This window comes from Aegilops tauschii, chromosome 5, assembly GCF_002575655.3.
Source record: "Aegilops tauschii subsp. strangulata cultivar AL8/78 chromosome 5, Aet v6.0, whole genome shotgun sequence".
NCBI lineage: Eukaryota > Viridiplantae > Streptophyta > Magnoliopsida > Poales > Poaceae > Aegilops > Aegilops tauschii.
In genome coordinates this window covers 119,298,450-119,319,704 of record NC_053039.3, presented here as the reverse complement: position 1 = coordinate 119,319,704, position 21,255 = coordinate 119,298,450, and the positions used below count along the sequence as shown (strand labels likewise).

General features: G+C 42.4%; 2 protein-coding genes across 20 annotated transcripts; one reads left to right on the top strand and one right to left on the bottom strand.

Moving 5' to 3' along the window:
- The first annotated feature begins 430 nt into the window (after positions 1 to 430).
- On the top strand, positions 431 to 6,496 carry LOC109755700 (calmodulin-binding protein 60 D). Of its 18 annotated transcripts, none has more exons than XR_006663731.2 (13): positions 434 to 780; positions 1,051 to 1,099; positions 2,728 to 2,765; positions 3,625 to 3,673; positions 3,774 to 3,823; positions 4,055 to 4,551; positions 4,621 to 4,784; positions 4,876 to 4,893; positions 5,036 to 5,065; positions 5,164 to 5,249; positions 5,368 to 5,511; positions 5,601 to 5,705; positions 5,818 to 5,860. XR_006663731.2 is itself a non-coding variant. In XM_020314591.4 (13 exons), exons 1-13 carry the CDS (start codon positions 596 to 598, stop codon positions 6,252 to 6,254), a joined length of 1,938 nt encoding a protein of 645 aa, XP_020170180.1. In that variant the 5' UTR covers positions 458 to 595; the 3' UTR covers positions 6,255 to 6,496. The 18 variants fall into 18 exon arrangements, 10 of the variants coding, with proteins under 10 accessions (XP_040244982.1, XP_020170184.1, XP_020170180.1 ...); XR_005756453.3 differs by having other exon boundaries at positions 5,155 to 5,249; XR_005756449.3 differs by having other exon boundaries at positions 439 to 780; positions 5,164 to 5,271.
- Positions 6,497 to 6,501: 5 nt separating this feature from the next.
- LOC109755701 (uncharacterized) lies at positions 6,502 to 14,471 on the bottom strand. Of its 2 annotated transcripts, XM_045228441.2 has the most exons (23): positions 14,106 to 14,471; positions 13,174 to 13,253; positions 13,001 to 13,087; positions 12,823 to 12,873; positions 12,611 to 12,728; positions 12,477 to 12,533; positions 11,716 to 11,780; positions 11,484 to 11,567; positions 11,206 to 11,256; positions 11,060 to 11,122; positions 10,893 to 10,939; positions 10,515 to 10,584; positions 10,373 to 10,435; positions 9,982 to 10,071; positions 8,458 to 8,496; positions 8,222 to 8,371; positions 8,070 to 8,147; positions 7,911 to 7,996; positions 7,631 to 7,679; positions 7,443 to 7,523; positions 7,268 to 7,361; positions 7,048 to 7,144; positions 6,502 to 6,952 (listed from the first exon to the last, which is right to left on the bottom strand). In XM_045228441.2, the coding sequence occupies exons 1-22, from the start codon at positions 14,257 to 14,259 to the stop codon at positions 7,068 to 7,070; spliced, it is 1,734 nt and encodes a 577-aa protein (XP_045084376.1). In that variant the 5' UTR covers positions 14,260 to 14,471; the 3' UTR covers positions 6,502 to 6,952; positions 7,048 to 7,067. The 2 variants fall into 2 exon arrangements, with proteins under 2 accessions (XP_045084376.1, XP_073356062.1); XM_073499961.1 differs by lacking the exon at positions 7,048 to 7,144 and having other exon boundaries at positions 6,502 to 7,047.
- Between the last annotated feature and the right edge of the window lie 6,784 nt (positions 14,472 to 21,255).

Below are 21,255 nucleotides of genomic sequence, written 5' to 3'. Positions count from 1 at the left end.
CAACGCACCACGACCTACAAATCCAAAACCTAACTACAGAGCGGAGGAACGGGATCCCCCCTCTCTCCTGTCGCCGGAGCAGCGGCCGAAGGGAGAGGGGGCCAGCGCACCGGCCGGTGGAGATCGGAGGAAAAAATCGCCTCGCCCTAGTCGCCTGGTGGCGGCGGCGGCTAGGGTAGGAAAACTCTTGAGGCTAGCGTGAGTTCAGGTTTGATAGATACATCCATTTGAGACAAGTTTTTTCGGACGGACGGAGGGTATATGTGTATATGTATACGTGGGCATCTACGTTGTACCGTGTAATCCAAGAGTACGTGTCGATCAACCAAACCAGATTCCTTGCCCTTTCCGTCTCACGCGGCTGGGTCGTCGTGGCGCGGGCGAGTGAAGTGGCAGACTCGACTGCCTCCGTCAGTCGTCGCCGTGCTCTCGCCTATATAACCGGACCAGACGCTGCAGACAAGAGCAGCACACGCACTAATCCTTATTCTTGCTCCTTTTCCACGAAGCTCTTCTCTTCTTTGCTCTTCTGCACGAGAGAAAACTGAGAGGAAAATTCCTCAAAAAGAAAAGGAAAAACTGGGAGGAAAAGGCCATGGCGCCGAAGAGGGAGCTGGTCTTGGCCAGCGCCCGGGGCTCGGAGTCGGCGAAGCGCCTGCGCGTGGGGGTCCCTGGAGCTGCCTGCGCCGGCGGCAGCGAGAGCGAGCGGTCGGTGCCGGCGTCGCCGGGAAAGCGGCTGCTGCGGCAGACAGTGTTCGTCGTGCTCTTTCTTGTGCGAATGTATGTGCGTTCGCTCTTTTCGATTGGCTGGCTACCTGCTCTTGATTCTCGTCTGCACCTCTGTTTCTAGATATTTGTTTTTTGAACTTCTGTTTCTAGATTCTTAGGCCCTGTTGGGAGGCACTCCGCTCCACAGCTTCACTCAGGAGCTGGTGGAGTTATAGTTGAAATTTGCGGAGCGCCAGTTTAACTGGCTCCGCAGCTCTCCGGAGCTGGTAGGATTTCGAACGGCCCCTTAATTCTTCTGTCCCTGCCAATTTGTGTGTGCAGGAGCGAAAAGATCACGGTGACGGAAAGTATGTCGCAGATTGGTCGCATGGTGAGCACAGATCAAATATAGCTTTCGTTTTAATTTTATTTGCATGAAATTTGCAACCAGTAATTCACCTGCTGTGAAATACTGAGATTTTACCAACTGCCTATCAATATGCGTTATTGGCCGGGTCAGGTATAACAATTATTATGTGTTTTTCCATTTTCAGAAAGCACATATGGTGCTTTTTTATTTTATTTTAAAGCACAATTGTGCTTTTCGTGGAAGCACAGACTGTAAATTATTTTTTCCCGGGAAGCACTCATGGAAGCATGTGTTTTTCCCTTTCTAGGGAGCATAGATTGTTTTTCTCTTTTCAAAAAGCATCCATAGCTATGTTTCTCACAGAGACACATGTTGTGCTTCTCACCGAAAAGCACTGCTTCCTGTAAAAAAAATCTGCCAAAACCTAAGAAAACCAAGCAAAACCTGAAAACCCAAAAAAAAAAATCCAAAAACACGTGCAAAAAGGAGAACCAAAATTCCGAGGGTGTATCCAATGTGCGACACGTGACGGCAGCTGAACACACCACTTGGCGCGCTCCCATGCCCAAGAAAGTGACCTCTAGCGGGGTCCTCCAAGGGGTACCCCTTGATTAGTTGCTCCCGAAAATAATCATTTTGGGGAGTATTTCGGGGTCCTCCAAGGGGTACCCCTTGGAACCATTGTTTGTGTTTTGGGCCAGGCCTAGGCTTGGGGTGTTTAGATCGAGCTTTGTCAAGCCCAGCCCAGCCTGGAGAATGATCAGGTCGACCATCCATCTATTTAAATTGGATTGCCTCAAAAAAAATCTATTTAAATTGGAAGCCTTCAAATATTTTGAAACTTGCGGGGGCTTGTTGGACATTTGTATGAAGGTTTTGCAAAAAAAGTTGTGCGCACATTGGATGTTTCGTTATGTTTCAATTGATATTGAACTTCTGAAACTTTTGTGAAGCTTGCTGAAATTACCATGCATTTTTTGTGAAATTGCTGCATGTACACGAGATGTTCTATCATGTTTCAAAAAAAATATAAAAATTCCATGAAACTGTCATGCAATCCCCATGCAACAAGTTAAACACACTATTGTAGTTTATTATTTAACAGAAGCATATATTTAAAACCCAAAATTTGTTAAATGAAAATCCAATATTGGTCTTGTTCTGAAGATATCGTCATCACTGTCACAAAAGTTCAGACAGGTCGTGAATTGGTTGTTTGGTTAAAAAGTATTTGAGGCTTCAGTTACATACATGGATAGGGTGTAAGCAGAGTAGATAGATGGGTGATAAGTTCAGAGTGAGAGAAAGAATACTCCTAGTTGATGCACATATCCAAAAAACAAAAATAATAATCAATGGACAAGATCCACAATGTGTATAAAAACATGCTGCACTCTCTTTTTCAGCTAAATAAGGTTTTGATACTGCTAATACATATTGATTATGTTTTGTATATACACTTTCCGCACCTTTAAGGTATAGGTTCTTCTTGGTTTTGCATGATCATCCTATACAAATACCATAATCTTTGTACAAAAATAATGTATTTTCTTGCATTTTATCAGTGTATTCACAGTTCCACTTGATTTGGCTATCTCCCCCTTATTCTGTTCCTGCTGTGGCTGATTTGACCCTTATGTCTCCCATAGGTTCAGAAACTTCACAAGGTTCAGACTCTTATCATGAGGTAAGGATATTTTCCATGTTCTAATATGATATTCTAGTTTTGTTCCATAAAATACAATGATTGTTTTCATTATCTTCAAGTAATGTGTTTATTTGCAGGGTCAAAAACATCAGTTCCATTTTTCTCAGAACACGGTCACCAGTATAGGTAGTGCATAGGAACTTTTGCAAAAACACACACAAGTGTTTCATGTACCCCATGGGTCGTGACAACTCACCCGACCTCTTTAGGGGCCTATATTAGATCCACATGTAGGTAAGTGGCTTGCATATTTGCTAGAAACAAATATACTCCCCCCTTTCCTAAATATGTCTTTTTAGATATTCCAATAAGGGACTACATATGAAGTGAATCTACACTCTAAAATATGTCGATATACATCCGTATGTAGTTTGTATTGAAATCTCTAAAAAGACTTATATTTAGAAACGGAGGGAGTGCATCAAAGGCAGTAGGGCACTCCTCCCCTTTTCCCAGAATTTACATTTCAAGATTTCCTGATATCATTGATATATTCGTGACTGTATTTAATGACAAAGGAAAAATAATTGCACTTGCAAATAAATAATTACAATGCGATCTTTATTTTTTTGATGATCAAGGTTGTATATTGGAGACTATTTGAATAATTAAAAGAGAATCTAAGAAAGAACAGGGGTAGTAGTAATTCACAGGGTGTAATTACAAGTACTTATATCCTCTTTTATGTAGTGATTGATGTACTCATGAGTTCCATGAACCATCCACTTGTTGTGCTTCTCTTAATGAAAATATGCAAGCTTTGCAAGTTTCATTATTCCGGAAAAAAATAAAATGCTTACCTGTGGTTCTGCCTTGTCTCTATGCTCTTTGGTCATAGCAAATTGGAAAGTTTACAGCAGCAGATGGAGGATATAAGCCATGAAGTGGTTAGATTCATATTACTCTAAAATAATGTCTTAACATGGTCGTCCTTTTTTTCTGGTATTTGTTGTTGCTCACAGTTGTTTTGTCGTGTACAAACTGCAGAAGAAATTGGCTTGTTTGCATTCCGACCGACATGCTGATCAACACCCAAGGTAGGGGGATCTGTAGTCGCGCCGGGTCCACTGTTTCTTCATTCATTTTTAGTCTCATCCTGAAATATTTAATATTTTCCCACTGTCAAGATGCCATTTATGTAGTTCACAATACCCATCTGATGTTCCCTTAATGGAACAAAGTAGTATGTGAATGTTAATTCAGAAAATGTCAATCGAACAACATATCGCCATGAGTTTATCACAATGCCATTCATGTTTCTGTTTCAGATCAGAACCATATCAGGAGGGTGCCACTTTGAGTGAACAGAACGCCAACATTCGCCTGCGTTTCCTGGATGGCCTGAAGACTCCAGTTTACACAGATAAGAACATAACATCTGAAAGCGATGCGGCTATCAGGATTGGCATCTTTAATGGTGATAACATGATCAAGGAAGGCCTGCTTTCAAAGCTGAAAATTGAGATCCTGGTTCTCCATGGAGACTTCTGCAACGACTGCCAGGGAAACTGGACCGGAGAGGAGTTCAATAGCCAGATCGTGCAAGGCCGGGACGGACACAGGTTTGTGTTAGGGGGTGATTGCAGTGTGTGGTTGAACAATGGAGAGGCCTCCTTCGGCAGGATTCGTTTCAAAGAAGGATCATCCAGGACTCGCAGTAGGAAGTTCGTCGTGGGAGCAAGAGTTTGTATGGGCGAAAAGACTGGTGTTCGAGTCCAAGAAGCTGTCATGAAGCCGGTCACGGTGCTGGATCGTAGAAATGAAGGTACCAATAGAACATTGTGATCTGTCAGAGGTTCTGTGTTTTTGTTTCTTAATCTTTTATTTGCTTCAGCAAATGAGAAGAGGTACCCTCCAAAACCAAATGATGAAGTGTATCGTCTGGAAGAAATTGCCAACGATGGAACTTACCACAGGAGGCTTAAAAATGCTAAAATCTACACAGTGGAAGACTTCTTGAAGGCTCTGAATAAGGACGCAGACGACCTCCGTGTAAGGGTAAAGATACTTGGTCTGGAACTTCTCTCTTTCTATACTTGTAATATTTTTACCGCAATGCTCAATATTGCTGCAAATTCTTGACATGCAGGTTCTTCTGATAAAGAAGGTGAACAACTCTTGGGAAAAAATGGTTAAGCATGCTAAGGGATGCTGTCTCACAGACATAAATGATAGGATGAATGTCAGTCTTCCTCAACAAGTTCCATTTGACTATGTGATGAATGACAATCTTTCTTCTCTGGATGCAGTCATTCTTGAGCCGGATGAGACTCTTCAAGGTTAGTTAGATACTTGTTATCTTACCCTGACTATGTTTTCATCTTTTTGCGATGGCCTTAACTCTCGAGCATGAATCTGTCGTTTCAAGGAACCACAGCAAACGAAAACCAGCTTCATGATAGGATTGACCATGTCACTGAACCATCTCACCACAATGAGTATGTTCATGGTGATCAGAACACAGTTAAGTCAAATTATTACCAAGGTAGTTGTTGCTTCTTGTTCCCCTCTGTGTTTTTGTGTGGAATTCCTTGCGATTTCAGCTACTCCGTCATGCTCATACTTGCCATTTTTCAAGTAGGTCGATCCAATCCAGAAAATGGCAATCTTGCTGAACATGTTCCATTTAACTATGTGATGAATGTCAATCCTCCTGAACAAGCTCCCTCTAGCACACATTCCTCTCTGGATGCGGTCATGCTTAAGCCGGATGAGGTACTTCAAGGTTAGTCAGATATACGTTACCTTACCCTTACTATGTTCTCATCTTTCTGCAATGGCCTGAACTCTTGAGCTTGAATCTGTCGTTTCAAGGAACCGCAGCGGATGAAAACCGGTTTCATCAAGTCACTGAACCATCTCACTCCAATGAGCATGTTCATGGTGATCAGAATGCAGTTAATACACATTGTTACCAAGGTAGTTGTTGCTTCTTGTTCCTCTCTTATCTCTTTATCCTCTTTGCTTTATGTATGGGATTCCTTGCAATGTCGGTGACTTGAATATGCTCATACTTGGCCATTTTTTTAAGGTGCCCCACCCCTTGGCCAGCAGCAACCTACAACATTCATGGCACCTTCACAGTTGGATGGTGAATTTCTATGGATCTTAGAAGGTGAGCAACCGGTTTCTGCACCAACTTATCCACAGCAAAACTGAACAGACCTGATAGATGACTCACATTTTACTCTGCTTCCAGGATCAGTTCAAGCAAACATCCATAGCCAGATGCAAGTTCCCATATCCATGGATTGTGGCAGTGCCATGGAGGCATCAACCTCTGTCCAACACAACCTTCTACCGCAACCATTTGTGCCTACTCAATTCCAAGAAAGCATGCCTGGGATCCATTACTCTGAGAATCCACCTAACCATGCCTCTGGACCAACGATATGGCACGATGATCCTATAACCGAACCGGAGCCTAGCGCTTATCCTTATCCTGGGCTGGATCATGGAAACTTTTAGCAAGCGGGCACATTCTGCAGTGCAGATTAGGCCGTGTAACATCATGGTTTTGTGTCATTATAACTTAGGTGTCAGGTTGTGATATATGATGTGCAGTATCAGGCATTGTAGACTGTATGTTTGGACACAAAGTGCTTTGCCCCCATTCTTTCTATTTGATGTTCTAAACATTGTACAATGATGTTACGTAGGATCTGAGGGTGTGCTCCAACTTAGGCAAAACATTTTGTTGTCTGCGTGCACCCACTGATGTTAAATCGATGTTTAAATGTTTCAGAATGTCTACAAGTGTAAACTGCGATGAATGAAGACTGGTACTGTTCTGAAAAAGAAAGAAAAACATATAGCATATTTTTTTTCTTCTAAAAGGGTACTTATTTCACCAGGGTTTCGCATTGCAGCATGCCATATTTACCATGGTAATAAAGAGGGGGCAGGTCAAAGAACTCTTTACATGATCATCTCAGACTGATACACAGGTTGTACCTCAAATGATGTTGACAAGTGCCTCGGCATGGCCATCTCAGAATAGCCAACGAAATTACGACCCCACTGTATGATGATCGGTTAAGCCACTCCCCACGGAAAACAGAACGTATCTCTCAGCTTAGGTACATTTCTGGTACATGACTACATGATGCAAACTGCTTCGACGACAAGCAGATACTTGAACTGCCCACACATTGGGCGATATCCATCTGGAGCAATGACACAATAGTTCCACTCATAAAACGGATGGCCATAGGTATCTCAGGAAAACGTTCAGGGATAATCAAGTTTGAGAACACAGTACCTGACGGTGTGCAAATGACACTACTCAGAAGCTCCAGCGTCACCATTGGAGACATTTGTAAGTGTTCGCATGCGTTCAGTCGCTGCCAGTATCAGACCTTCATACCAAATTATATAGCAGTTATATCACGGTGATAAACAAGAACAAGGGCAAATTATGGCACTGCATTCATGGGAGAGCAATTAACAGGCCAGCATAAAAGCGTAACGGATAAACGTACCTGTAAATGGAGGCGAGGGTTTTCGAGGCCTCGACTTGAATTCTGGATGGAACTGAACACCTATGTAAAATGGGTGATCTTGTAGCTCTACAATCTGATCGTAAGTACAAGCAGGTTCAGGCTTGAGAGGTTAAAAAAATCAAGACAATGATGAAATGGGATGTTTGCTCGGTACCTCCATCCTGTTTCCACTTTCATCACAACCAACAAACTGAAGTCCTGCATTCTCAAGCATTGGAACAAAGCTAGGATTGACCTATTTAAACAGAAGAAAGTTTTATCACTTCCAAGGAGCATAAGGTAATAATGGTATAATAGACACATGAATAACACGGGGTTTAATAACCAACAGTCATGGCAAACCTCATATCTGTGACGATGGCGCTCATCTACATGTGGAGGATTTCCATACCTGACATTTGCATTAATCTCCATGTTAGAAGGTGAACAAGATTGTGACAGAGCAGCATATATGTAACAGATGGTCAATGAGAAACACTAAGAGTTCAATGAAAGCTCCTGACGACATGCCGCACAAACAGTTAAATTTCATGGCTGTAGCAGTGGATAAATGTTTTAACACACTAGCATTCAGAAGACTCACATATATCTGTCTAACAAACAAAGGATACAACATCCTTACAGTTTCGATGTCAGACAATCTGGTTTACGGAAGAACGTTCGACGGCAACCCAACCTCATCGTGTTTCCCAAGTGTGTTTTTGATACCTTTACAGTGAATTACAAAAGCATTAAAGCAACATCATCTCCTTGTCTTGCACATAACTGGACAGAGAAGTACCTCAGGCATGTACATCACAACACAATCTGGTGTGTCTGTGTTGAACTCTTCACTGTCTGCATTTCCCAGGCCCAAAACCTACACCAGTATTCCTAAAAATCAGGGTCTACAAAGATAATTGATTGACAAGTAATAAACGGAAGCATACACACATGTCTGGACATCTCAATCACCGATATCTGCATTCCCAAGCATATGCCAAGATATGGTACTTTATTCTCACGAGCATATTTTGCAGCCAATATCATCCCAGATATTCCACGATCTCCGAATCCTCCAGGTATCAAAATGCACGAGGAACCCTGATTTATTTTAGAATTAAAACACTTTTAGAAGACTGAGCTTACATAACCACAGAGGAGGAACCAAAGACAATCAGCATACTAACCTTAAGAGTTTCCCAAGCTTTAGTATGAGCATCTGGTGCCTGTACAAAAATAATACCACAGTAAGGTAGTCAAAACACACAACAACAAAGCAAGGACACACGTCATATAATTGCTAAATTGACTACAGATACTAAATGCACTACAAATGTAATCACTGCAAATAAAATGACTTTGTACAGCAGCATGTTGAGCTAGTAGCATAGTATGCATACATCGATATCTACAGCATTGAGATACTAATCGGCAGCAAGATAGAACAGATCATCAACATCAGTTGTGTTGGCGGAACAATGAATATTCCGCCTGCAGCCCTGCTCAGGAGCTTAACGACGACAAGATCTTCTTGGGCTCACATGGCCATTCCCCTCAGTGTCCAAGGAAGGGTATGTATCCGGTGCACCCAACCTTGGTTCACTCGTCTAGAAGATGTTAAAAGGTTTTGGAAAAATTCAGCAGGCAGACACAGTATATATTTACCATGCTGTGAAGTTCCAATATAAAAATTTGAATACGGCTCGAGAAACAAAAAGACAAATCTCTCTACATAGTAGCTAATCTAAATTCGGCTGCGAATTCGACCCATTATCGCTATCAACTTAATTTGTCATTTCTGTTTCGTAAGTTATGTTTTGAATTTGGATTTGAAATTTTTAGACTGCAGTATACTCGTTGTGTCTATACCATCTATTTTTCGTAGAATTTTGCAAAATTTCTAAATATGTAGGCGGAGGTTGGGTGCACTGGTTGCACCACAAGTTCCAGTGCACCAGATGAGTTTCTCCCCGGCTGTACCACTCTTACAGCCTTAGCATTTGCTCTGGAGAAATGATAAAAACATCCAGGCGGGATAAGGTGTCAATGCCTCCAGAGGCAGGAGTAAACCTCTGAGGATAATCCGTACAGCCTGAGAGAAAACCAGCATATATCAACCTGTTTGGTGGGTCCCATGGAAGACTGTAGACCACCTCCCTCGTGGAATTTCCTGGCTTTAGTAGCCCCATCAATCATGAATTCAGATCGTTTGCACAGGGTTACAAGCGTATATAAATGGTACTCCCTACGTTCACTAATACAAGTTGTTCTAACTTTTTTGTGAATCAGATGTATATGACACGTTTTAGTGTGTTTGTTCATTCATTTCAGTCCGTATGTAGTCCATATTGAAATATCCAAAACATATTGTATTTGTGAACGGAGGGAGTATATAACTTAGGATTGTACCACACATTCTCCCGATCAATAATACAAGGAAGCAAAGCCTGGTGTGCTCTGTGTCTCACAGCCTCAGGCATTCCTGGACAAAAAGTCCTACCTCCAGCCAGACACAGAGCACACCTGCAAAAGTAGTGTTGCCTTCGCTTGCACCCTAACTTGTGTAAATGCTTCTGTCACTACTATTCCTGTGGACACCAACATGTCTATTGCTCATGTACACTTTCCCATCGCATATTAAGTTCATCGGGTATACTGTGCTAGTACTGTAGCCAACATATCTTATGAAAAGCAAACTGTTAGCGGCTTACACTTGCAGCAGTTGCATCTTCGAGATCTGAAGCTGAAACCCACTGGATAGAAGGTTTCTGTGAACATGCAACACTGGCATGTAGGAGAGCCTGGAACAAAATGAGATGCATACATGAATTAAAAACAGTGTTTACATCTAATAAATGAGACAATATTTATCATTAGTACAACATAGAAATGGGGAAGTCCAGCCGATTGCTTCTACAGTAGACACCCATGGAGAGTTTTGACTGAATAGTTATTTCGCAGCAGAAGCAGAAATCCTAGTTATTGGAATCGTTTTCATCATTGGCAAGCTTGATTCAAAACTATAATAAACCTTGTATGAGATGTAATGTTTGTAACTAGGAAAGACACTTTTATATGTTTAAAAGTTGATTCTTGACCCACCTTCACCACTGATAAGTAAGAATCTGACAGATTAGTGTACTTCCCAACCAAAGCAATTTTAACCTGCATGGGATCCATATTCAGTAAATTTGATTTTGCAGCATGCAATCAATAAAGAGAGGAGTTGTAGAACAATGCTAACAGAGGTACTGAGGTTATCATATGACTCGGCCATCAGCGTCCAATCTCGTAATTCAGGGGGGCCAGCAGACCTATAAGACCAAAACATGATTGCTTCAAGACATACTAATAATAATGCCATCTTTGAAACTGGTAAGATATTACTATCTCAAATCACAAACTGCACACTAATCATGCAAGAACAAGCATTCTCTAACATTCATTAAAAGGCAACAAATATATCCAGAAATACAAAGTGTAAGCTAATTATACATAAAATATCAGCAGCGCCCATTTTTACCAAAATTATACAGGTAATATGAAAATTACAGTTCATATGTGCAAAGTTGAGCACATTTAACATTCATAAGCAATGGTTTTCAATAACCGTTTGACTCACCTGGAAAGGTTTAGTTGTTTGATTATAGCCTCGTGAGCCTTTTGGTTCTGGAAAGCAGCACATATAAAAATCTTATGCCAAAGAGATGACCAAATGTAATTCGTACCAATTCGATAGCTTCCTCTACATAGTCAATGCTAAGCTTTTAGTTTAAGATTGAAACTCACTCTAAGAATAAGGGGAACATGCCATATATTTGGAACATCATGGATGTTAAGTATGTTCTCAACCTGCAAGAAACAATATAGAACGTAAGTAGGGAAATATTGTGAACAAAATGGCCTTTTTCAAATTCCTCGTTACGAAAGCATACCGGTACATGACAAAATTGTGAAAGCTTCTCCTTCGCGGATCCTATTAGTGGCTGAAAATTGAGATAAACATAGGAAAAACAAAGCCAGATTAGAATGGCTTCTGGAAAAGGACTTGTTATCATGAAAGAAAAAGAAAGTCCAAATTCACCACACATTTCAACTAGTGTTCGTGATATGGAGAAGCATCTTAACTCAGAAGATGACTTTTACACAATTAAAATCTATCAATGTGAGAGATGGCATATCTTAAAGCATACGATATTATTCTTCATGTTACCTGTGCTGATCGGCACGCTAGAAGATCAGGAGTAAGACCCAAGGCCCTTAGTTCTCGTACACTGTGTTGTGTTGGCTTAGTTTTCTACAGAAAAAAGGAGACAAGAATATGAGGGTCATATATTTACGATTAGCTGCCTCGACAAAACACTGCAACGCAATAATATATAAGGACGAGTGACATGTCCAAGTACGATCTGATTAGTATAATTCATGACGGGAGAATTATTTACTTGCTCACCAACTACACCCAATACTGGAACAAGGCTCACATGTATGAGGCAGAAATTGTCCTTACCTACAAAATATATATGGATGAGTGACATGTCCAAGTATGACCACTAACAAGAAAAACAAGTTTTTCAATAAAGAAAATATTGTCTGACTCCATAGCATAGAATTTATGGCCTGAGTTAGATCAGAGGTGTAGCTGTAATTGGTGGGAGGCCTTAGCACTACCAGGATGACCTAGATCAAGTGCCGTGATCATGGTGGTGATTAGACAGAAGAAGTGTGCATGAGATAGGGCACATGAGGCATGATGAACTGGCTAGAAAATAACGGGTTGGGAAAAATATTAATAACTGCTTGACTGCCCTTTATTATGCAATCAAATTACAACTGGGATAGAATCCAACTACCCTATCCATACTTTCGTGATGCAGATTCCTTAATCTAAGGTTTCCTAATTCAAACTCTCCTTCTTGACTCATCTTCAATCCTATAGATACGTATTTTAATGGAAAAAGAATCCAACTAAATGACTAATCCTACTGTTTGTGTGCTAGCCATAAGTCCAACCCCACATGGCAGGTATGTCCAGTTAATCACAAAAAAGGAAGGCAGGAAAGACTAAATTAGTGTACTGTCAATGAATAAATAGAGAAGAGAGACAATGTGAAATGATACAACAGACACAGAAGCCCAGTAAACTAGCACATTCTCAGCAACCATGGATATGGGAATTAATTACAACAAGAAAACCCAACTATACCAAGAGAAAATGACAACTGACGTAGAGCTTCAATGAATGGCATTGATTCAATATCACCTGAAACATGAACAAAATCAACTTCTCTACAATAGAAATAAGTAAAGTATCATATATAAGATGTCCCAAAACCCTACCTACAGTGCCGCCCAATTCGATAACACAAACATCAGCTGGACGAGTCTGCCCATCCACAGGAACAGAGGATACTGATTGTATCCATTGTTTTATTTCATCAGTTACATGAGGAACAACCTGGATAAATTCTAGTTGTAAGAGTGTCATAGGCTGTCATATTTGGCATTCCGTGCATATGTGAACATAGCTTTGAATAACACAAGGTGGTTACCTGGACCGTCTTTCCAAGATAGTCACCCTTCCTCTCCTTCTCAATGACAGACTGAAAAAAAAAGGCATCCACTGTTTAGAAGTTCAAGCGACAATCAGCAAGCCTTTTCCTCTGTGTGTGTGTGTGTGTGGGGGGGGGGGGGGGGGGGGGGGGGGGGGGAGGGGGGGGGTGTGCTCACCTGATATATCTTCCCAGTGGTAATGTTATTTTCCCTCGTAAGAGTAACATCCAAGAAACGCTCATAATTCCCTAAATCCAGGTCCACCTATAAATTTGAAAAGTCAGGTGCAAGACAGCACAAACACTGAAAGTGTAAGATTAAAATTTATATGTGCACCCAAGAGGGCATACCTCTCCACCATCATCAAGCACAAACACCTCACCATGCTCAAAGGGAGACATAGTACCAGCATCTGTGTTTAAGTATGGGTCTGTAAAAACACAGGAAATGGACAATATTAAAAATAGTGGAAGATCAAGTTCCTAACTCTGCAAATGGGAATCGTCATCGTAGCAAAGCCAATCCAGCACAGTAAAGAAAAGGCACTAAAACGTTACACAATATCACATGTTTATTTATCCCCAATGTTCCGACACAGCATCCACATTTGGCCCAAAAGCTAGCCTGAAACCCAAAAGGGTGCCACCTCTTAAACAATTAAAATGTTTTAAAAAACTAGTAGTAGTTAGATGAAAGACCTCCGCAACTTGACATGAGTTGGGCAATTACTCAATGCGGCAAGAGCTACTGATTCTCCAGAATCACAGTACCTTTGGGGCAGTGACAACCGTGACAAGTAGGCATCGACTCTAACTATCTTGAAGGCTTAATCAATAACTGGAACTCCCAGAAGGAGCAGTCGTTTATTGCATTCGTTGATTGATTCGCCCATCCCAAATTCTGACCAGAACAAGGAATACGAACGCAACTTAGCATGCGATCTTCCGACTTACTAGCTCTTTTGATACCCAATTGAGGAAATAAATAAAAGAAATTGTCATGAAATCATGGGAAGGCGCACAAATGCCGCGTTTTCACCTGACCAAGAACTCAGGGAAGCGCAATTTTGGGTCAGGGTCGCAAGGTTTTCTAGGGCCGAGACTCTAAACAGCCAAAATCGAAGTTGGAAGGGAGACGCCCCCTGGTAGATGATGAGGACAGACCCGCCCGCGACACCGCAGCGACGTAAGGCGCGAGACCCCAACCCTGTGCGGACCGCGCAGAAGTGGGCGAGAAGTGAGAAAGCATGAGCAGGGAGGGCGAGAGGGGAGGGGGTGCGGACCGATCTTGATACAGGTGACGCGCAGGCCGCAGGACTTGAGGACGACGCCGACGCTGCTGGCAGTGACGCCCTTGCCGAGGCCGCTGACGACGCCGCCGGTGATCAGCACGTACTTGGTCGGCGCACGGCCCTCCTCCTCCGCCGCCGCCGCCATGGCCGGAGGCAAAGGGGGTGAGCGCGGGAGGCTGGGTTGGCTCGGAGGAGGTATATTCCGGGAGGGAGAGATGTGGGGAAGGGAGGACGCTCCGGTTCCGGTGGCAACTGGCAGTGTCGTTGCTGTTGCTCCTCCTCCTCGCTGGGTTTCTTTCTTTCTTGGGGTGCGGCTGGGTGTGCAGTGCTGGCAAATCCCCACGTATGGTGCGTGTGTGTGTGATTCTTTTGTTTTGTATATGATCTGGATGATCTGGATGGATCGGTCACGCTATCAGCTCGTAGTCGTAGATCGGGTAGTAGTTGCCCGTGCAAGTGGACAAGTACAGCCTGTTTGGTAAACACTTCAGAGGAATGGGAGTTTGCACAAGGGTGTTTATAAAGAGATTAGTCATGGGAAGTAGATTTTTACTCCCATTCCTTTGTTTGGTATATGATGGAAATTAGCGTGGGATAAAACTCTGCTCACGAATTAACAGGGTATCCCTGGGAAGAAATAGATGGGAATTGGCTTCCTCAACTCCCATTCCCCTTCCTACTTAAACTCCCATTCCCTCTAATCAAACAGTGGACTTTTAATCTCCTCACCTCTCAACTCCCATTCCCCATCTCGAATTCCCCCGAACCAAACACGCTGTAGGGTGAATATTAGGGAGTAACGGCATCTTCAACGCGGACCTGGAACGATTCGGATCACGTCCGAACGCATCCGCGGATACGACACGGGAGTCGGCATCCAACCATATACCTCATATACTTGCATTAACATAAAAACATATTGTTAGCAATAGTTGTTGACGTATAATGTGCTGCCTAGTCTTTTTCATAAGATCGGTCTTTTGGTTGCATTGGTTAGAGTATACACTTCTACATGGTATTGGAGCCCAGAGGTCTTGAGTTCAAGACCCGGCTGGCGCAATTATATTGCAGCCCACTTTCGGTCCACGTTTAGACCTGAGGGAGCCACACGTGAGAGGAATACGTATAATGTGTTACCTAGTATCTTTCATCAGATCAATTTTTGGTTACATTGACTAGAGCATGCACTTCTACAATAGCCTTCAGTCAAACATGTGCTAAACAGCCTAGCCTAGGCTTTCGTCAAAGAAAAACGTTTGTTGTCCGCGCGCGCCGACCGATTCGTTCCGCTGGTCACGCAGTACAGGTTGGATCAAACACACCGATGCATGCAAGAGCCCATCCGCCACTCATTCTCTTCTCGTGACCTTCCTCTTCGCCCATCTCCTCTCCACACATCGTGTTCTCATCTCTTTCTTCCTACCTTCTTCCCTTCGCCATGATAGAAGAGCCCCATAGCTCGGCGCATGCATCCCTTTTTTTGGTCCATCGGAGACGGCGTGCTCCTCCCCACGGGATTTGGCGACGGTGACAAGTGCTGCAACCAGCACCGGTGGCACCCACTTGTGTTGCAGAACCCGCGGCGGCCGGCGTTGAAGATCTTGGCCAGTTTTTTTTTGCAACCAAGTGTTTTTTGCTGGAACCGCTGCAAATTTTGCAACCAAGTATTTGAGTTTTGATTGTAACAAACCAAATTTTTTTTGCTACCATGCTTGTTTCCCTGCTAGAACCAGTGTATTTTTTTGCTACAACGGTCTTCGATTTTTGGTGGAACTAATCTTTTTTTTTTGTTTCCATGTCTTTTTTTGGTGGAACCATTGTATCACTTTTGCTGCAACCGTTTTGATTTTTTGCTCCCCCCGCCTTGTTGATTGTTACATCCATTTTTTTCATGAGGTTACCGAGACCCGCAACTATGTGTTATTTGTTGCGACCATTGCCGGTTTTTGCTACCACCGTTGTCGATATTTGCTCGTTTCACGCCCGTGCAAATAAGAGTTGCAACCAAAAATGGTGGCGAGCACCGACCTGCGACGACAGCAATGGCGTTTTGCTGCAACCATGTCAAAGTTTGCTACAACCGACTAGATTTTTTGCTACATCCATCATGGCAGAGCAGCGACCTACGGCGACGGTGATGGTGTTTTGCTGCAACCGCCGTCAATTCTTGCTACGACTGGACAAGATTTTTGTTACATCCATTTTGGATGGCAGAGCTAGTGGCCGTCGTTCGTGGGGAAACCTATGCGAGTTGCAACTAGAAATTTTGGATGGCAGAGCTAGTAACTCCCGTCCAGGGCCGTCTCCAGAAATTTTGGATGGCAGAAGATCTTTGTTACATCCATTTTGGATGGCAGAGCTAGTGGCCGTCTCATTTGATCGATTCGTTTTCTTGCCGTAGATATAGCCCGCATGGAGAATTGATCCCAATTTTGTTGGCCAGCTAGCGCTCAGCAGGTTGCAAATCGGAACGCACAAGCTGAGGGCATCACTAATCTGTCCACTAGGTGCGCTCAAACCGAATCCCTTTAATTTAGACTATCTTTGCTATGTTGCATACTTATATTAGTGAGTATATATTGTCTGCATATGCATCAGCCAATCAATCAAATTATTTAGGAAAGATATATAGTAGGCTAGTTGATCAAGTTGTCACACACCAAGATTTCAACATAGTTGCTCGTTCAAAATTCAGGATTTAGCCCTTTTCTTATATTATTATCTTGATATAAGCCTATAATCTATGCAGTGTTTGATTAAAAAAACTTGCCCATTCTAGAAATTTTAGGGCCCCATTTTTCATTTCGCACTGGGGCCTCAAATTTCTGGAGATGGCCCTGGACGGGAGTTGCAACAGGCGACGACCTATGGGACTAGCAGTGCGATGAGTCACACGAGCAGCGACAGTGGATGAAAGTGCTCATCGCGGATGCTTTTTCGAGCTCGCCGGCAGCATGCTTCGAGCTTGCCGGTAGTGGGGTTGGGTGCGGTTACCGAGGGGCACGCGAGGGTGCGCTAGCGGGGGAGCCCCTCCTCGAGCCGATCCGGTTGCTATAGTCGCGGATCCGGCCACCGCCGCCAAGGATCAGGGACGGGTCAGGGCACACATCTCCCTTTTTGTTTCTCGTTGTGGTGGGGGCTCCGGGGCAGATCCGACGGCCTTTAATCATTGCATCGGATGGCTGGGGGCCGACCGGTCGAAAATTTCGGTCGGCCCGGCGGCGCCTAGTAATCGCCTTCGCCAAATAGCACGGTTGCTCACAACAGCTTTCCGTTATTGCTTATGCACCTTCCATCATGCTCATGCTCATGTACAGGCTTCCGTCATGTGCTAAACATTCATGCACAACCTTCTGCCATGTGTTTTATCCTCCAAAATCACCTTCTGCCAAACAAAGCAATATGAAATAACAGCCTTCCACCAAAGCCTATAGCAGCGATACGCCTTCCGTCATCTGGACGGAGAGGGTATGATAGAGGCGAGGGTCCCGATCTTTCGGTGAGATGATAGCCATCGATTTGGTGGATTCGAGTTTGACAATCCTACTACAAACGTACAACGACGTTGCGCCTTAGCAATCACTAAACCAATCTCCTGAGGTTACTGACGATGCCGGAAGCATGGTCAGCCTGACCACAAAGGTCTATTCCTGCATGCAATCGAAGAACAAGCAAGAATATGATAATGCAATATGAATATTGCGAATATATGTGAAGTATTCATAAAAGTAGGGATCCGAAAGCGGTCTCGGCCTGGTAGTACACGAAGTTGCAATGATTAACTTTTAACTAAACAAATATCAAGGAAAAAGCTACTAGACGGGTCTACTTATATAGGAGCAAGGGGTGGCGGCCAAGGAGGTGGGAGGACGTCCCAAGGCATCCTAAAACAAACCCTAGGTCATACAAGGCCCATGGGCCCAAGTGGAGGTGATGCAACATCTTTGGACTTATAGTTTGACTCGAATTCTGCTGCAACATCAGATTATTTTGTCAATATCTCCATGCTCGGGACGAATTTGAAGGTGGATCCAATTGGGCTGGAAAGTACACGAAATAAAATTTCCTACAAAAAAGAATCGCCCAATTTGGAGTCCAGATGCAAAAGTTCTTGGCGTTTTGAGTCAGGTATGTCTGTGCAGTCCAAATCTGAATACAAACACATGAGAGACTTCGACTATATCTTCTCTTGTCCTAAAAGTGACGTGAGAGAATTTCTTAAATAACGCATAAACGTCTCTTTTCCCCTTATCTTCATATGTGTATTGTACAAGTGTCTGGTAGTTTTGCAATTAGGCATGAAACAAAAATAGGTGAAGTATTTTTGTTCCATATAGCATAAATAACTTATTGCATAACTTTTATCAAAAATCACCTAAAATAAATACGCATATGCAATACTTGTGATCATATCAATGGTAGACACGTCCTCATCATCCTCCCTTCTTTAAAACAAAGCTGCCATCGGCATTGCTTAGTCTGAAATATGGCTAACAAAAAAGGCAAGGTGTACATGTTGTATATGTATATGTCATCCATTTTTACTTCCCTCGGTTTTTGCACATGTGACACATTTATACGTGAGTAACTTTCATATGTCGTGGAATATAAAGCCAAACTATTATCACAAGTAGAAGGCATGAAAACATTGCAACTTAGTTTGCATGTATAAGTGAAGCTCTTATTCATATAAAAAGATTGATAGTGCCCATCATTAAACCATCCCACCATTGGTGAATAAACCTTAATAGTTTCATAATTACATGCTACAACATGCTTAAATAAGCAAACATGCAACAGTCATTCAACACAGAATTTTCACCAAGATTAGAGGTCATATCAAAATGATTATGCATTGGCACAATTATTTTCATTTCTTTCAAACTAGCATGATCATCACTCATGATACAAATCTTATGCACAAAATATTCATTATCTACGCCATAATCTCCAATCAAGTTAAAAGTAAAATTAGAGGCCATAAACACTTTGCAATGATTTCGAACATGTGATTTCAATTATTTTGAGTTCCGCATGTGACAAAGACATGGGTGAATTCAAAACCACGGAATACAAAGAATTAGCATGCAAGATTGTACTCCCTCAATGTAAGACGTTTTTTGACACTAGTGTAGTGTGAAAAAACGTCTTACATTATGGGACGGAGGGAGTAGATAACATGTCCTCATGTCTAATCAATTGTACTTGATCCAAATAAGATTTAGTCACCGAGTCACATGGTTCTTTCTCATCAATAATTAATTCAATGGGTGCACTCAAAATTGTTGGTATTTAGTTGTTTGATCACATGACACATTCATAGCAGTAACACGATTCACTAAAATAGGTGTTGTGCTCAAATTAATAGGTAACTCAACACATGATGTATTCAAGTCAACTAGTCATTCATCATCCTCATGTGAAGTTGTGTCATCAATACCTTTAGTGTTACCTTGTCGTAGTGACTCAGATGATGTAGGTACGGACGATGGTAATGTACCATAGACTTGAGGCGATGTCGCGCTCACAATCTGGGGTGTGGCTGCTCTAGCAGATGCATCGAGGGAGGATACAACCAGTGGTGGTGAGCATGAACTGAAATAGCAGTTGTCGTAGTCTCCTAATGAATCTTCCTGCATTTGCCTCTCAAAGGTACAAGCACGACCATACATACCAGTAATGCAATGAGGAATATACTGAAATCTAGCACGAATGTCATGGTTCAAACCACGAAAAAAAAATCTATTCTTTGTATCATCCTCAGATTCTAGTATGTCACATTGATGCATATAAGATTTTGAACTCTTGGTAGTAAGCATGAACAGTGTTACTACCTTGTTTTAATTGTTCCAATTTGCGAAGCAATTCATGACGATAGTAAGGAGGAAAAAATTGTTGTCTCATTACAGCTTGCAAATCTTTCCAACTTGTGGGTTGATTATCAATGTTTTTTGTATGATACATACTCCACCAAACGGAAGCAAAACCACTCGAGTGGCAACTCGTACTTTCTCAAGTTCAGAAAAATCGTTGCTAGCAAAAATTTGTTCTACTTCAAGCTCCCAAGCAAGATAAATAACAAGATTAAATCTACCCTCAAATTGCGGTAAAGAGATAACATGACCATATGCTTGTGTGTGTTGTCACACCTCTCGTGGTGGTGAAGATGTGTCTGTCGTCCAATAACTTCTATTTCCGGAACCTGTCATGATTAGTAGAAACAAGAAACAAAATTTGAGAATAATGTTCATATGAACTACTAGGATGTGGTGGTAAAACGCTCACAATAGAGCCAATATCAATATCTTACAAGTTCTTATCATTCAGCAGGTGGTGACAGGCAACCAGGGTGTCAAATAACTCTGAAGATTGAGTAAAGCAATTGACAGGGGAACTTATGTATACACCATGTAGAAATATGTGGATCTTGGAAGGCTTAAATATATGGTAGCAAAAGATTAGCAATAATCAGTCAGAGATGCAATGTTGAATAAACGCTCAACGGCGATACTGTGCTGGTCCTAGGCTAGACCGGACTAGAGACACGAGCTAATGGGGAGGATCCTGAAAACTGGAAATTCTCACCGAGCAACCTGAAAATTGATACCACTTGATAGAGGCGAGGGTCCCGATCTTTCGATGAGATGATAACTATCGATTTGGTGGAGTTGACTTTGGTGATCAGACTACAAACGTGCAATGATGTTGCGCCTTAGCAAACGCTAAACCAATCTCCTGAGGTTACTGACGATGTCGGAAGCACCTTCATCCTGACCACGAAGGCCTATTCCTGCATGCAATCTAAGAACAAGTAAGAATATGATAATGCAATCTTAATATTGCGAATATATATATTAAGTATTCATAGAAGTGGGGATCTGAAAGCGGTCTTGGCCTGGTAGTACACGAAGTTGCAATGGCCAACTTTTAACTAAACAAATCCCAAGGAAAAAGCTACTAGATTAATCTACTTATATAAGAGCAAGGGATGGTGGCCAAGGAGGTGGGAGGACGTCCAACGTACCCTAAAACAAACCCTAGGTCGTACAAGGCCCATGGGCCCAAGTGGAGGTGATGCAACACCTTTGGACTTGTAGTTTGACTCGGATTCTGCTGCAACGTTAGATTGTTTCGTCAATAT

What these genes read in the sequence shown, in the direction of transcription:
- LOC109755700 (XM_040389043.3), top strand. Translation starts at nt 596, where the DNA reads ATGGCGCCGAAGAGGGAGCTGGTCTTGGCCAGCGCCCGGGGCTCGGAG. An exon ending in GTTCAGACTCTTATCATGAG is followed by an intron (nt 2,766 to 3,624) that starts GTAAGGATATTT and finishes CTTTGGTCATAG; the next exon opens with CAAATTGGAAAGTTTACAGC. An exon ending in TAATACACATTGTTACCAAG is followed by an intron (nt 5,706 to 5,817) that starts GTAGTTGTTGCT and finishes CATTTTTTTAAG; the next exon opens with GTGCCCCACCCCTTGGCCAG.
- LOC109755701 (XM_073499961.1), bottom strand. Translation starts at nt 14,259, where the DNA reads ATGGCGGCGGCGGCGGAGGAGGAGGGCCGTGCGCCGACCAAGTACGTG. An exon ending in GATTGTCTGACATCGAAACT is followed by an intron (nt 7,680 to 7,910) that starts GTAAGGATGTTG and finishes TGCAAATGTCAG; the next exon opens with GTATGGAAATCCTCCACATG. An exon ending in ACCCTCGCCTCCATTTACAG is followed by an intron (nt 7,048 to 7,267) that starts GTACGTTTATCC and finishes GCACACCGTCAG; the next exon opens with GTACTGTGTTCTCAAACTTG.